The sequence below is a fragment of the Scyliorhinus torazame genome, chromosome 11 (assembly GCF_047496885.1).
Source record: "Scyliorhinus torazame isolate Kashiwa2021f chromosome 11, sScyTor2.1, whole genome shotgun sequence".
NCBI classification, from domain to species: domain Eukaryota; kingdom Metazoa; phylum Chordata; class Chondrichthyes; order Carcharhiniformes; family Scyliorhinidae; genus Scyliorhinus; species Scyliorhinus torazame.
This window is the reverse complement of record NC_092717.1, coordinates 185,584,597-185,599,949: the sequence shown is the minus strand read 5'-3', so window position 1 is coordinate 185,599,949 and position 15,353 is coordinate 185,584,597. Positions and strand designations below refer to the sequence as shown.

Genomic DNA, 15,353 nt, shown 5'->3' with positions numbered 1-15,353 from the left:
AAAGCAGTTCGCTGTGGCCGATAAAAGCCGGGAGACCCCGCTCCCGGGATCTGCCCAGCTCACGACACCTCACGAGATCCAACGCGATCTCACGAGATCCTGCGATGTAAATCTTGACAAATCTGCATATTAGACCGAGAAAATTCCCGAGGTGCCTGAGGCTTTGGGATTTATACCCTTCGCCTCAGAGATCTCGTGTGAGCGTCATTTGGCACTGGTCTCCACAAATGCGGACCAGATAGAATGGCACTTTTGGGGGTCTCCCGGAGGCCCCGGGCTTCATGCCCTTTGGGCAGGGTGGTGCCCTTGCAGTGCCATCCTGGCATGTCAGTGCCACCTGGGCACCCTGGCAGTGACACCTTGATGTCAGGTGGCACTGCCAGCTGACAGGCGTTGCCAGGGTGCCAGGTTGGTGCTACCAAGGTGCCAAGCTGGCATTTTGTGCATGCTTGTGATCGGGCTGGTGTGCCCTGCATGGGTGTTGGGGGAATGCGGGAGGGTGGGGTGCAGCGACCCTCCCATACTGCGTTCAGGCTGGGAAGGGTCAGGGGTCACTTTGGGGGCATCAGAGCGGAACACCCCAGTGTACAAAATGGGGCTATGTGTGGCCTCAGCCATGCGTTCCCCGCTGAGGCCCCTTATACAACACGAGTTGCATTGTATAGCCATGTGTTTCTCGGCATTGTGAGCGGCAGGGAACATGCAGTTAAACATGCTCACTATGGGACTTAGTTCCCAATTAGTTGAATTGCGCCCACTGTCTCAAATCCTGCTGGTGGAATTTAAATTAAATTATTAAAATCTGGAATTGAAAGCTAAGCTCAGCAATTGTAGTAAAACCATCAGCAATTGAAGTAACATCCACCTGGTTCACTAATGTTCTTTAGGGAAGGAAATCTGACATTCTTATGTGGTCTGGCCTACAGGTGACCCAGAGCCACAGCAATGTGGTTGAATTTTAACTGCTCCCTGCATGGCCTAGCAAGCCACTCAGTTCAAGGACTACACTGCAAAAAGTACTTAATTAACTGTAAGGTGTTTTGAGTTGGTCTGGTGGTCATGAAATGCACTATACAAATGCAAGTCTTTTTTCATTAGGCAGCTGTTGTTCATGTAGTTCTGCACCAGATTTCCTGGGTGCTTTCACAATGCTTTCATACTGTGGCAGTTAGACATTCCAGACCATTTTATTCCAGGAACCAGGCTTGAACATTAGCTCATAGGAGACAAGGGGTACACCCTCCCATCTCTAACACTCTTCCCCCAGTGAGAGCCACATGACCATCCGGTGTGTTATCAAGCAAGCCAGAAAGTTGCGCTTCAGGTGATTTGATAGTCCTGCAGGTGACTTTGTTACTTGCCAAATCATAGTAGCATGCTGCATCCTGCACAACATTGTGCAGCAAAGAGGTCTACAGAGGGGGATGACAATGGCGTTGACCAGTCATCTTCTGATGAGGAAATCATGGAAGAAGCAGGGGAGGAATGTGAAGATGAGGCATACTTTGCAAGACCAGCTGCTGCCTGGGATGCCAGAGATACCCCCACAGATGTGGATTGTTCCAACTAGAAAACAGAATGAATGAAAGTAGTAGCATCAGGCACTCCATTGCCCCTCAATCCCTTCTTAAAACAGCACTCTAACCCTGCATAACCCCTTGCCCATTTTGTCGAATGAATCTTGTCATAATTTGACATTCGTCGTGAAAGAAATGAAAGGGTGAATTACCGCTCAGACACCATAATGGGCAGGATGTAAAAGTGATGTTAATCAATAAATTATGTGAGATGTTTTTAAAAAAAAAGGAAGCTTAACCACATAACATTTTGTCAAACTTCCATGTGCATGCTTTTGGTTAATTACATTTCCTTTAACTTGTGCTTTCTACCCCATCTGCGCCCCTGAAACAAAAGGTTGAGGCAGGTCATTCAGGTCCCTTCCCTGACTGTCGAGAGGCTTTTGGTCTACAGCCTTCTTAAAGTTTGCTGCATCTGCAGCTGTGTGGAGGCAGATTCAGCCATCAGACCAGCTAGCATGTTGGACACTGACTCAAGAGAGGGGGGTTCATACAGTGGGATGGTGAGGGGCAACAGGTGAGAAGTTGGAGCACTTTGAGTCAAGCTCTACTTTCATAGCCTCTGTAAGCGTTATCCCTCATCTCCTGGCCAGCCCTCTACATCACTTCTGCTACTGTTCTGGGGAACAGTTCAGTGAAGAAAAGAGCACCTTTGTCCTTGAGTGGTCCTACTCTTTCCCTAGCTACCCTCTTGCTCCTTATATATGTATAAAAAGCCTTGGGATTTTCCTTGACCCTGCTTGCTAATGACATTTCGTGGCCTCTTTTAGCCCTCCTAACTCCCCATTTGGGTCAGTTCCTACTTTCCCTGTATTCTTCAAAAGCTTTGTCTGTTTTTAGTTGCGTAGACCTTATGTATACTTCCTTTTTCTTTTTGGCTAGTCTCACAATTTCCCCTGTCATCCATGGCTCCCTAATCCTGCCATTTCTGTCCTTCATTTTTGCAGGATCATGCCTGTCCTGTACTCTAATCAACTGGTCTTTAAAAGATTCCCACATAACAAATGCGGAATTACTCTCAAACAGCCACTCCCAATCCACATTCTTCAGCTCTTGCTGAATTCTGTTGCAGTTAGCTGTGTCCAACTGAGCATAACTTCAAGAGCATTTGGCCCCAATTACACCGATTGTCCCCTGCTGTTCTGCTACCGACAACTGCTCCTATATTCTGGTAAATTGTGAATCACCAGATGAACAATCAAGTAACTGTATTGAAGTGGGAATATTTACGCTGATACATGGCTGTGCATCTGGTGGTGATGCACTCTTGGAAGTAAAGAGGTCCTCTGAGAAATCATTATCATGCACCTCTATTGACATTTGTTCTATTCATGAAGGCCTTTTAAGGCAAAAACTATGAATTAGTCGTGGCAAAGTAACGCTCTTCAAAATCACCATACTTAATCGTCTCATATTTCAGTCATATCTTTTCATTAAAGCAGTTAAAAATATATACAAGGCCAAATGGTACAAACACTAATTTTGTGTTGGAGAAACAGGGTACCCTCCCCTCAGTACCAATGTATGGGGAGGGGTGGGGGGTGGATACTCTGATTATTACAACAGTTCACAACATGTTTCTACAAAAACAAATAGTACAAGCACTAAACTTTGCGCTGGAGAGACCAGATACCCTCACCTCTGTACCAACAGAAGGGAAAGGAAGGGGGATGGTGGGGAGAGAGGGGAAATGAGGGTGATGGGGAGGGAGGGAGTCGGAGTGTTGGTGAAGGGGGGTGCAAATAGGGCACTGCCTGAACTAACTACAGAGGCAGAAAAACAAAAGAACCTTCAATTATGATGTGCCAGATTCCGGGGGTTGCCCAGAGGGGGTGAGAGGCGACACAGTGTCATGAATGCAATGAAATCAGCATGTGGGTCAGAGATACATTTAACTCTGCTAGCAGCCTTCTACAAGTTCCCTGTCCATCTCCAGTTGTGGGTGACACAGATGTGTCACTTATTTCCACGGCACCTTCCCCGGCATCTGTTAGCTGCACAATGGGCCGGATTCTCCGGCTGCGTCCGCCCGGTGACGGGAGAATCCTGCCCGAGGTCAATGGACTTCTCCATTGTCCGCGGCTCACCCGTGGCGATCTTGCGGCGGGCGGGGTGGAAGAATCCAGCCCAATGTGTGGCGAGGTATCTCCAAATTCTCCCTTGTGTTTTGAGATCTCCAAAAAGGGGCAAAGAATATCACACGGTGAATGAGTGAAGGTCACTTATTCACTCTGGGTGCAGTACATTGGTTGGAGGGTAACTATCAGATAGATGCATTTTATTATGTTCGTCCAAAGATGTGCAGTTTAGGTGGATTGGCCATGCTAAATTGTCTCTTTGTGTCCAAAGATTAGATGGATTATGGGGTTACAAGGATAGGGTGGGGAGTAAGCCTAGTTAGAGGGCTCTTTCAGATGGTCGGTGCAGACTCGATGAGCTGAATGGCTTCCTTCTGCACAATAGGGATTCTATTGTTCTATGTAAGGACTTAGTGAGTGGCAGTTGTTGATGGATACATGGGGAGGGGAGACAATGTAGAGAAAGTGAAGGCTGGGTGCTGCTGAATCTTAACTGAGTGTGAAGAGTGATACAATGCAGTACGCTTGGCAAAGTCAGGCCGAAGATAGGAAGATTTGCATAACATGTTGTCAGTGAATCAAGAAACATCCTCATTTTCTTGACCCAGTTAGATCGTTACTTCCTGCATTACATCCAAGGCTAGGGTTCAATGGTTCTGCTGCTCACTATCTCAACCACTTCCAATCATGTCACATTGGTGACAACAACAGGTTTGTTTCTTCCTCCCATTGTTGGTAACAGTATATCCCTCCTGCTCCTGACTGCACCTAGCAATAACTAAAAGGAGGCATCATTACAAATGAATTATGCCCTTGCTCTTTGTGAATTCATCTTAGACAGCACCTGGCTGCTCCAAATTTCACATCTGCATTGGCCCCATTAGGTACAAAAGAGAGAAACAGACCTCTTGACTTTACTTCCAGTTTTTGCAATCACTCGACCCCAGTCAGTGCCCCCTTTACAATAATGCTATGGCTGGTTTACATTGCTTTGAACCATTGGAATTTACATAGATAGAAATCAATTACTCCAGTGGATGCTTCATTATTGAATATGTTTAAGGCTGAGATAGTCGGGTTTTTGGTCTGTCAGGGAACCAAGGGATATGGGGAGCGGCTGGGAATGGAGTTGTCAAAGATCAGTAATGATTGTATTGAATGACAGACCAGGCTTGACAGGCTGTACAGTCGTCTCCTGCCTCTATTTCTTATGTTTTTATGATTACTATGATAGCGGTGGCACAGCGGTTAGCACTGCTGCCTCACAGCTCCACGGTCCCAGGCTCAATTCCGGCCTCGGCTGACTGTCTGTGTGGAGTTTGCACTTTCTCCCCATGTCTGCGTGGGTTTCCTCCGGGTGCTCCGATTTCCTCCCACAGTCCAAAGATGTACAGGTTAGGCGGATTGGCCATGCTAAATTGTCCCTTAGTTAGATTGGGTTGCTGGGTTATGGGAATAGGGTGGAAGCCTGGGCTTAAGTAGGATGCTCTTTCCAAGGGCTGGTGTAGACTTGATGGGCCGAATGGCCTCCTGCACTGTAACTTCTATGATCATTGTATCATGCAATTACCAGAATAGTGGAAGCTGAATTAGATTGATCGTTTAGGCTGAATTTGATTCACCTAGTAATTTCTAAATTCTTCAAATCTTAGTACCTGTAAGAATTTGTAATATGATTTTTTTTGACAAGGTCAAAGAAAGCACAAAGTGTTTGAAAGGATTTTAATGAATGCATACAGCATGATGACAAGACCTCACCCATTTTAAAAGGCAAAAACAAAGTATTTAGCAATCTCTCAGCAGTAACATGCCAAATGGATCAGCAACAAGAAGTCAGTTTGGGTAGGCAGGTGCTAAATTTGAGTGAATTGGACCCCACCCAAGATTAAAGCAAAGTTAAACCTGTTTATCAACCAGCCCGAGGTGACAATAAACAACCCAAACAGAATTCTGGGTTATATCGCCTGAGAAATCTGAGGTCCAGTTCAGTGGCTGGGGCTAGACTGCACAAACTGCACTTGGATTCCTTGCAGAATGATGGTAGCACCATTCAGTTCCAATGAAGAGGACAGCAAGGTCAACCCATGATGTTCTCAGGGGCACAGTACTATAGTGGTTGTGTTACTGGACTAGTAGTTCAGAGACTTGCATTGATAATCTAAATAATGTGAGTCCATAATAGCACAATGGCAGTTTGAGAACTTGTATTAACTTTTGTTAAAAATCTGGAAATTAAAACCTGGCACCATAGTTGAAGTCACCATGAAGATGTTAGATTGTCGTAAAAAACCAATGTCCTTAAGGGAAGGAAACCTGACGTTGTTACTCAGTCTGTCCTTTGTGTGAGGCCTACAAGAAAACCTGAGCAAGAATTCGGGTCCTGAGGAGATGGTGAAATTAACTTAGTTCTTGTGCTTTCTTTACAGAAGGATCCTCACTACCTGCAGCAATGGCTTGAAGCTTTTGTCATCTCCTTTGAACGAATTATTGACGTCAGCTCCTATGAACCACTGCAGCGAAGGTGAGTTCAATGAGTAAAATATCTTTGGCCCATCTAGTCTACTGTTCAGAAACCTCTTGCACTCCTTTTTGTTAGTTTGTGATTGATTTTCCATTCCTCAGTGCTTTGCAGTGTAATGATAGGCCAGGACATCAACAGATAATCATTAAGTCATGGCTTGTATTCATTTGAGTTTGGAAGGTTGATGGGTGATATAATAAGGGTGTTCAGAATGATAGGTGGATTCAAAAGGGTTGAATACGGAGGAGCTAATTCCAGTGGGGGGAAGATACAGAGCAACTGGGCAGAATCTTAGAGCTTGGCCCATTCAGGAGTGAAACTGAGAAGTATGTTTTGCAGAAAAATGGTCGTGAAAATCAACAAGCTGTGGGTGCTGGGTCAATTAGAGGGCACAAGACTGAGGTAGATCGATTTTTCGTGCAATGGTATCAAAGATGGGTAAATGAAAATTAAGTGTAAACCTAGATTAAGTATTCAGATTTCTAAATTGGTGCTTGAACCCAGAATCTTCTGACTCAGATGAATGAGCCAAGCACTGACTGATTAGAAGGAACAACAGAGAAATGCTCAAAAGAGAACTGGCTACAGTGGCATTGATAAAATAGAGAAGAGAAAGAGACGAAAAGTTGCTGTAAAGAAGAGGGTGTTTTTTTATTCGTTAATGGGATGTTGACATCGCTGGCTGGGCCAGTATTTATTGTCCATCCCTGAGGCCATTTAAGAGCCACATTGCTGCGGGCCTGGAGTCATATGTAGGCCAGACCAGGTAAGGACTGCAGATTTCCTTCCCTAAAGAACATTAGTGAACCAGATGGGTTTTTATGACAATCAACAATGGTTTTATGGTCATCTCTTATGGTCATGGTCATCTCTTTTAATTCCAGATTTTAAAAATTGAATTCAAATTTTACCATCTGCCTTGGTGGGATTTGACCCCAGTCCCCAGGGCATGACTGGATTACTTGTCTAGCGACAATGCCACTACACCACTGCCTCCCCTGGCTCTCCCAAGCAATTCACAACCTTTTCAGTAACATGGCACACTTCAATGAGGCAAACAATTCCATGGTATTCCCATTTTTTTTCCAGCTGAATCAATTGCTCCTAAACGTCACATTTACCTACATTTATTATGGTTATGGTCTTGCTAGAGGGAAAACCTCAAAACAAATTCTCTTGATTGCAGTTTTGGGAATTCTGTCTATGTTTGAAGCTTTACTGAGGAGCACGTTTTGCAGAAAACTAATAATTTGACTTCTAATTTGCCGGATTCTCAGGACGCTGATACTTACACATTTTGCAGTGACGTACAGTTCATCTTAATGCATTTCTCAGCCAACTCCTGTTCAGGAAATGGTTTAATTATTCTTAATCATAGATGCCTATTACCCGCTGTCTGGGGAGGCAGTGGCAAAATGGTATTGTCACTGAACCAGTAAAACCAGAGACCCAGAGTATCCCGCCACTGCAAATGGTGAAATTAGAATTCAATAAAGATCTGGAATTAAAAGTCTAATGATGACCGTGAAATCATTGTCGATTGTCGTAAAATCCCATCTGGTTCACGAATATCCTTTAGGGAAGGAAATCTGCCGTCCTTACCTGGTCTGGCCTTCATGTGACTCCAGACCCACAGCAACGTGGTTGACTCTTAACTGCCCTCAAAGGCAATTTAAAAAAAAAATGTGTTCACGGGACGTGGGCATCGCTGGCTGTGCCAGCATTTATTGCCCATTCCTAATTGCCCTTGAGGGGCAATTAAAAGTCAACCACATTGCTGAAAGCCAGAAGTCCCATGTAGGTCAGATCAGGTAAAGATGGCAGATTTCCTTCCCGAAAGGACATTAGTGAACCAGTTGGGTTTTTCCGACAATCAACAATGGTTTCATGGTCATCATTTAGACTTTTTAATTCCAGATATCTTTTTATTGAGTTTTAATCCCACGACCTGCCGTGGCGGGATTCAAACCCGGCTTCCCAAATCATTATCCTGGGTTTCTGGATTACTAGTCCAGTGACAATATCACTGTGCTACCGCCTCCCCGAGGGAGGGGCAAAAAATACTGGCCCAGCCTGCGACGCCCACGTCCCCTGAACAAATTAAATAAAAATATAAAATTCTGAGCCGGACAAAGTATTCCTGAATGGATGCGTCTGCAGTTTAACCACAACTGTTGCACTGCAACTTTGGAGCTGCAGATTGTCAACATGACTGAGTCAAGCAAATTTGCACTGATAACATGAGGCGTGTTACAGGCATGAGGGATTGAATAAGGACAATGTGAAGGAGTTTTTTGTTTATGTGCTTTGCAGTGGGGAGAGGGCAAGAGGATAGACATGCTCCATGACATTGTCAGCCTTGTGTTTTACTGCTGCAGTGAGATACCAGGGCTGAATGGAGTGCGCCGGTCCCTGTTATTTGCTGTGCAGACATGTCTCCTTGCAGCAACCCAGCCTGCTCAGGCTGATCCGAGACTGTCTGTATACTCGCAATAGAACATAGAACATTACAGCGCAGTACAGGCCCTTCGGCCCTCGATGTTGCGCTGACCTGTGAAACCACTCTAAAGCCCATCTACACTATTCCCTTATCGTCCATATGTCTATCCAATGACCATTTGAATGCCCTTAGTGTTGGCGAGTCCATTACCGTTGCAGGCAGCGCATTCCACACCCTTACTACTCTCTGAGTAAAGAACCTACCTCTGACATCTGTCCTATATCTATCTCCCCTCAATTTAAAGCTATGTCCCCTCGTGCTAGACATCACCATCTGAGGAAAAAGGCTCTCACTGTCCACCCTATCCAATCCTCTGATCATCTTGTATGCCTCAATTAAGTCACCTCTTAACCTTCTTCTCTCTAACGAAAACAGCCTCAAGTCCCTCAGCCTTTTCTCATAAGATCTTCCCTCCATACCAGGCAACATTCTGGTAAATCTCCTCTGCACCCTTTCCAATGCTTCCACATCCTTCCTATAATGCGGTGATCAGAATTGCACGCAATACTCCAAATGCGGCCGCACCAGAGTTTTGTACAACTGCAACATGATCTCATGGCTCTGAAACTCAATCCCTCTACCAATAAAAGCTAACACACCGTACGCCTTCTTAATAACCCTCTCAACCTGGGTGGCAACTTTCAGGGATCTATGGACATGGACACCGAGATCTCTCTGCTCATCCACACTGCCAAGAATCTTACCATTAGCCCAGTACTCTGTCTTCCTGTTATTCCTTCCAAAATTAATCACCTCACACTTTTCTGCAAATGGTGAAATTAGAATTCAATAAAGATCTGGAATTAAAAGTCTAATGATGACCGTGAAATCATTGTCGATTGTCGTAAAATCCCATCTGGTTCACCAATATCCTTTAGGGAAGGAAATCTGCCGTCCTTACCTGGTCTGGCCTACATGTGACTCCAGACCCACAGCAACGTGGTTGACTCTTAACTGCCCCTCAAAGGCAATTTAAAAAAAAAATGTGTTCACGGGACGTGGGCACGGGACGCGCTGCAGCTTATCTACGTCCCTCTGTAACTTGTAACATCCTTCCGCACTGTCCACAACTCCACTGACTTTAGTGTCATCTGCAAATCTACTCACCCATCCTTCTACGCCCTCCTCCAGGTCATTTATAAAAATGACAAACAGCAGTGACCCCAAAACAGATGCTTGTGGTACACCACTGGTAACTGGACTCCAGTCTGAACATTTCCCATCAACCACCACCCTTTGTCTTCTTCCAGCTAGCCAATTTCTGATCCAAACTGCTAAATCACCCTGAATCCCATGCCTCCGTATTTTCTGCAGTAGCCTACCGTGGGGAACCTTATAAAACGCTTTACTGAAATCCATATACACCACATCAACTGCTTTACCCTCATCCACCTGTTTGGTCACCTTCTCAAAGAACTCAGTAAGGTTTGTGAGGCACGACCTACCCTTCACAAAACCGTGTTGACTATCTCTAATCAAATTATTCCTTTCCAGATGATTATACATCCTGTCTCTTATAAACCTTTCCAAGATTTTGCCCATAACAGAAGTAAGGCTCACTGGTCTATAGTTACCGCGGTTGTCTCTACTCCCCTTCTTGAACAAGGGGACAACATTTGCTATCCTCCAGTCTTCTGGCACTATTCCTGTAGACAAAGATGCCTTAAAGATCAAAGCAAAAGGCTCAGCAATCTCCTCCCTAGCTTCCCAGAGAATCCTAGGATAAATCCCATCCGGCCCAGGGGACTTATCTATTTTCACACTTTCCAGAATTGCTAACACCTCCTCCTTATGAACCACAAGCCCTTCTAGTCTAGTAGCCGGAATCTCCATATTCTCCTCGACAGCATTGTCTTTTTCCTGTGTGAATACTGACGAAAAATATTCATTTAGCACCTCTCCTATCTCCTCGGACTCCACGTACAACTTCCCACTACTGTCCTTGACTGGCCCTACTCTTACCCTAGTCATTCTTTTATTCCTGACATATCTATAGAAAGCTTTAGGGTTATCCTTGATCCTACCTGCCAAAAACTTCTCATGTTCCCCCGTGGCTCTTCTTAGCTCTCTCTTTAGGTCCTTCCTTGCTAACTTGTAACTCTCGAGCGCCCTAACTGAACTTTCATGTCTCATCTTTACATAAACCTCCTTCTTCCTCTTGACAAGTGTTTTGACTGCTTTAATAAACCACGGTTCCCTTGCTCGACCACTTCCTCCCTGCCTGACAGGTACATTCTTATCAAGGACACGTCGTAGCTGTTCCTTGAACAAGCTTCACATTTCCATTGAAATGAAATGAAAATGAAATTAAAATTGCTTATTGTCACAAGTAGGCTTCAATTAAGTTACTGTGAAAAGCCCCTAGTCGCCACATTCCGGCGACTGTTCGGGGAGGCTGGTACGGGAATTGAACTAGACCTGCTTGGTCTGCTTTAAAAGCCAGCGATTTAGCCCAGTGTGCTAAACCAGCCCCTGCAGTTTTCCTCTCCATCTGATGCATCCTAAGTCTTGCCTCATCGCATCATAATTGCCTTTCCCCCAGATATAACTCTTGCCCTGCGGTATATACCTATCACTTTCCATCACTAAAAAACCGTAATCGAATTGTGGTCACTATCACCAAAGTGCTCACCTACCTCCAAATCGTTATAACACCTGTCCTGATTCATTACCCACTACCAAATCCAATATGGCCTCGCCTCTCGTTGGCCTATCTACATACTGTGTCAGGAAACCCTCCTGCATACATTGGACAAAAACAGACTGATCTAAAGTACTCGAACTATAGCATTTCCAGTCAATATTTGGAAAGTTAAAGTCCCCCATAACAACTACCCTGTTGCTTTCTCTCCTATCCAGAATCATCTTTGCAATCCTTTCCTCTACATCTCTGCAACTTTTTGGAGGCCTATAGAAAACCCCTAACAGGGTGACCTCTCCTTTCCTGTTTCTAACCTCAGCCCATACTACCTCCGTAGTCGAGTCCTCATCAAACGTCCTTTCTGCCACTGTAATACTGTCCTTGACTAACAATGCCACCCCTCCCCCTCTTTTATCACCTTCCCTGAGCTGACTGAAATATCTAAACCCCGGCACACACATAGGCAAGCCCTGTCATAATATGCACCAGTATATCATGGTGCAGACACACACACACTGATGGACACACAGTGGGACCAATCAACACACACAGCACCGCAGTCAATCACCAGTTAGAGGACACGCACTATAAAGACAGGGGGCTTCAGAGTTCCCGCTCATTCGAGCTGCATCTTCCTAGTTCGACAGAGATCACAGCCTGAAACACAGACATTCACCATGTGCTGAGTGCATCGACTGGTTAGGACAGGGCAAAGGTTAAAGCTAATATCGTGTTAACCCACAGTGAGAGTATGTTAAACAGTTAATGACTCAATAAAATAGTGTTGCACTATTAGAGCGCCCAACACAACAAGCCCATTAGTAACTCTGGCTAGAATTCATTTCAATGCCTGTGACACAGTATTTAAGAATGAAAAAATGAAATTGAAACTGAGCTGCAGTATGTTTGCAAAAGAGTGAGTGCTAATTTGGAGGGACATTTCCTACTGTGGGTGATGAGGAAAATGGGAATGCACTTTTGCAAAAACAAAGGGAAACAGCTTTGGGGGCTGTCCCTTCACTTCCTAGGAAGCACTTTAGAACTAAGAGGCAAACCTTTAAACTTGGCTTACTGACAGACTTTTTAAAGGGTCTTGGGGTGCAGAAGGGATCACTTTCATTTAGTGAGGGGAAAACTTTACATACTCAGTGACTGTTTAATGGGTTTCATAGAATCCCTGCAGTGCAGCAGTAGGCCATTCAGCCCATCGAGTCTGCACCAGCCCTTAGAAAGAGCACCCTAATGGGTTGCCCCAAGGGAATGCATTCAGGTACATGCAATTGAGGGCTTTTGCGAGGCAACAGGTGAGGGAATTCCCGCAGCTCCCGACACAAGAGGTGCAGGACAGAGTCATCTCGAAGAAATGGGTGGGGGACGGTAAGGTGTCGGATATATATAGGGAAATGAGGGATGAAGGGGAGACTATGGTGGACGAACTAAAAGGGAAATGGGAAGAAGAGCTAGGGGAGGAGATCGAGGAGGGGCTGTGGGCAGATGCCCTAAACAGGGTAAACTCATCGTCCTCGTGTGCCAGGCTAAGCCTGATTCAGTTTAAGGTATTACACAGGGCACATATGACTGGAACACGGCTCAGTAAATTTTTTGGGGTGGAGGATAGGTGTGCGAGGTGCTCGAGAAGCCCAGCGAATCATACCCATATGTTTTGGTCATGCCCGGCACTACAGGGGTTTTGGATGGGGGTGACAAAGGTGCTTTCGAAAGTAGTAGGAGTCCGGGTCGAACCAAGCTGGGGGTTGGCTATATTTGGGGTTGCACAAGAGCCGGGAGTGCAGGAGGCGAGAGAGGCCGATGTTTTGGCCTTTGCGTCCCTAGTAGCCCGGCGCAGGATATTGCTAATGTGGAAAGAAGCCAAGCCCCCGGGGGTGGAGACCTGGATAAATGATATGGCGGGGTTCATAAAGTTAGAGCGGATTAAGTTCGTCCTAAGGGGGTCGGCTCAAGGGTTTACCAGGCGGTGGCAACCGTTCGTCGAATATCTTGCGGAAAGATAGATGGGGGAAAAAAGAAGGCAGCAGCAGCCCAGGACTTTGGGGGTGTGGGGGGGGGGGGGGAGGGGGGGGGTGTGGCCTGAGACAAGGCAGTTGCTAATTAGGGCTAGTTTTTATTTTTGTTATTTAATATTTATTTATTTGTTGTTGTTTTCTTTTGTTCTTGTTTAAATAAAAAAGGTCATTGTTATCTGTATTGTTATAATGTTGTGTAAAGGATGCACAATGTACTGTGTTGGTTGACCAAAAATTTTCAATAAAATATTATTTAAAAAAAAAAGAAAGAGCACCCTACTTAAGACCACACCTCCACCATATCCCCGTAACCCAGTAACCCCACCTCACCTTTTTGGACACTAAGGGCAATTTATCATGGCCAATCCACCTAACCTGCACATCTTTGGACTGTGGGAGGAAACCGGAGCACCCGGAGGAAACCCACACAGACATGGAGAGAGCGTACAGATTCCGCACAGACAGTGACCCAAGCCGGGAATCAAACCCAAGTCCCCGGCTCTGTGAGGCAGCAGTGTTAATCACTGTGCCACAGTGCCACCCCTTTTAATGGCTGCTGATGGGGAGAGCCGCCAAAGGAGCCCCATCTCAAGGAAGACCCCCATTGTGAGCCATTCCAGCCCAGCTCAAGCCCCCCTGACTACCACCTCTCATGAAGAACCCCCCCTCAGCACCCTGGTGGCAACTTTTGGGGGAGGGTACTTACCACCTTGCCACCCCTCAGACTGCAAGGTGCCAGGTTAGCACTTACGAAGGGTGGGGCCTGAAGGGAGGGATGGGGGGGTGGCTCTGAATGGGGCTGACAGGGGTGGAGGGTGAGGGCAAGGGTTGGGGACTGATGGGGGGTGGGGGAGCTTAGGTGAATTGGACGTTCTGAATTCTCCCGCGGTGTACCCGAACAGGTGCCGGAATGTGGCGATGAGGGGCTTGAAATGAAAATTAAATGAAAATCGCTTATTGTCACACGTAGTCTTCAAATGAAATTACTGTGAAAAGCCCCTAGTCGCCACATTCCAGCACCTGTTCGGGGAGGCTGGTACGGGAATTGAACCGTGCTGTTGGCCTGCCTTGTTCTGCATTCAAAGCCAGCGATTTAGCCCTGTGCTAAACAGCCCCTTGCCAAACAGCTTTTCACAGTAATTTCTTTGCAGTGTTAATGTAAGCCTACTTGTGACAATAAAGATTATTAGTATTCTGAATGAGGGGCCTGCGGGATTTGGACGGGTTCTGAGGGGGGTCGTGCCCTGCCAGTAATCCAGGGGGAAGGGGGAGCTGCAGCAGCTATTTCAGGTGGGGCTCTCCCATCTCAGCGCGACAGGGCCTGTCAGAGAGATAAGGTCCCGCCCCTCTCAGTTCTGGCATAGACTCCGCTGGACGGACTGACACAGAAAAGGCAATTTTGTCAAGTGATTTTTCCAAGTGCGATTGAATGGCACGTTGGGTCATTCCTAGTGCCAATGGAACAACTCCAGTTTCTCCACTGACGGGAGCACCTAGAGTCCAGAATGGAGAATCTCGCCCTGTGCCTTTTATGACCTCTGGATGCTACAAAGCACTTCATAGTCAACAAGGAACTTTAGAAGTATAATGTGGAGATGCCGGCGTTGGACTGGGGTGAGCACAGTAAGAAGTCTTACAACACCCGGTTAAAGTCCAACAGGTTTGTTTCGATATCACTAGCTTTCGGAGCGCTGCTCCTTCCTCAGGTGAATTCCTTCCTCACCTGAGGAAGGAGCAGTGCTCCGAAACCTAGTGATATCGAAACAAACCTGTTGGACTTTAACCTGGTTTAGAAGTACAGTCACTATTTTAATGCAGGAAAAGAAGCAACCAATTTTTACACAGCAAGCTCACACAAATAGAGATGTGGGGTGCGATTTAATAAAAGAAAATCAGAGTTGGTTCTGGGCGGGATTAGTGGGGTCGTTCCTGGCAGTATTTAACGACACTTTGTTCCTGTTTCGGGTCCCCCATAGCCACACTCAGCGCCATTTCCTGCACTGTGGAACTCC

The 15,353-nt window shown here is 46.0% G+C and overlaps 1 protein-coding gene across 3 annotated transcripts in view; it reads left to right on the top strand.

The window, feature by feature from the left end:
* The window catches only part of nbeal2 (neurobeachin-like 2), a 519,702-nt gene that overhangs the window by 212,138 nt on the left and 292,211 nt on the right, over nucleotides 1-15,353 (top strand). For all 3 annotated transcript variants that reach the window (XM_072468153.1, XM_072468151.1, XM_072468152.1), the window contains exon 2: nucleotides 6,082-6,176. In XM_072468153.1, the coding sequence (XP_072324254.1) occupies nucleotides 6,082-6,176 (95 nt within the window). The remainder of the gene's footprint in view (nucleotides 1-6,081; nucleotides 6,177-15,353) is intronic.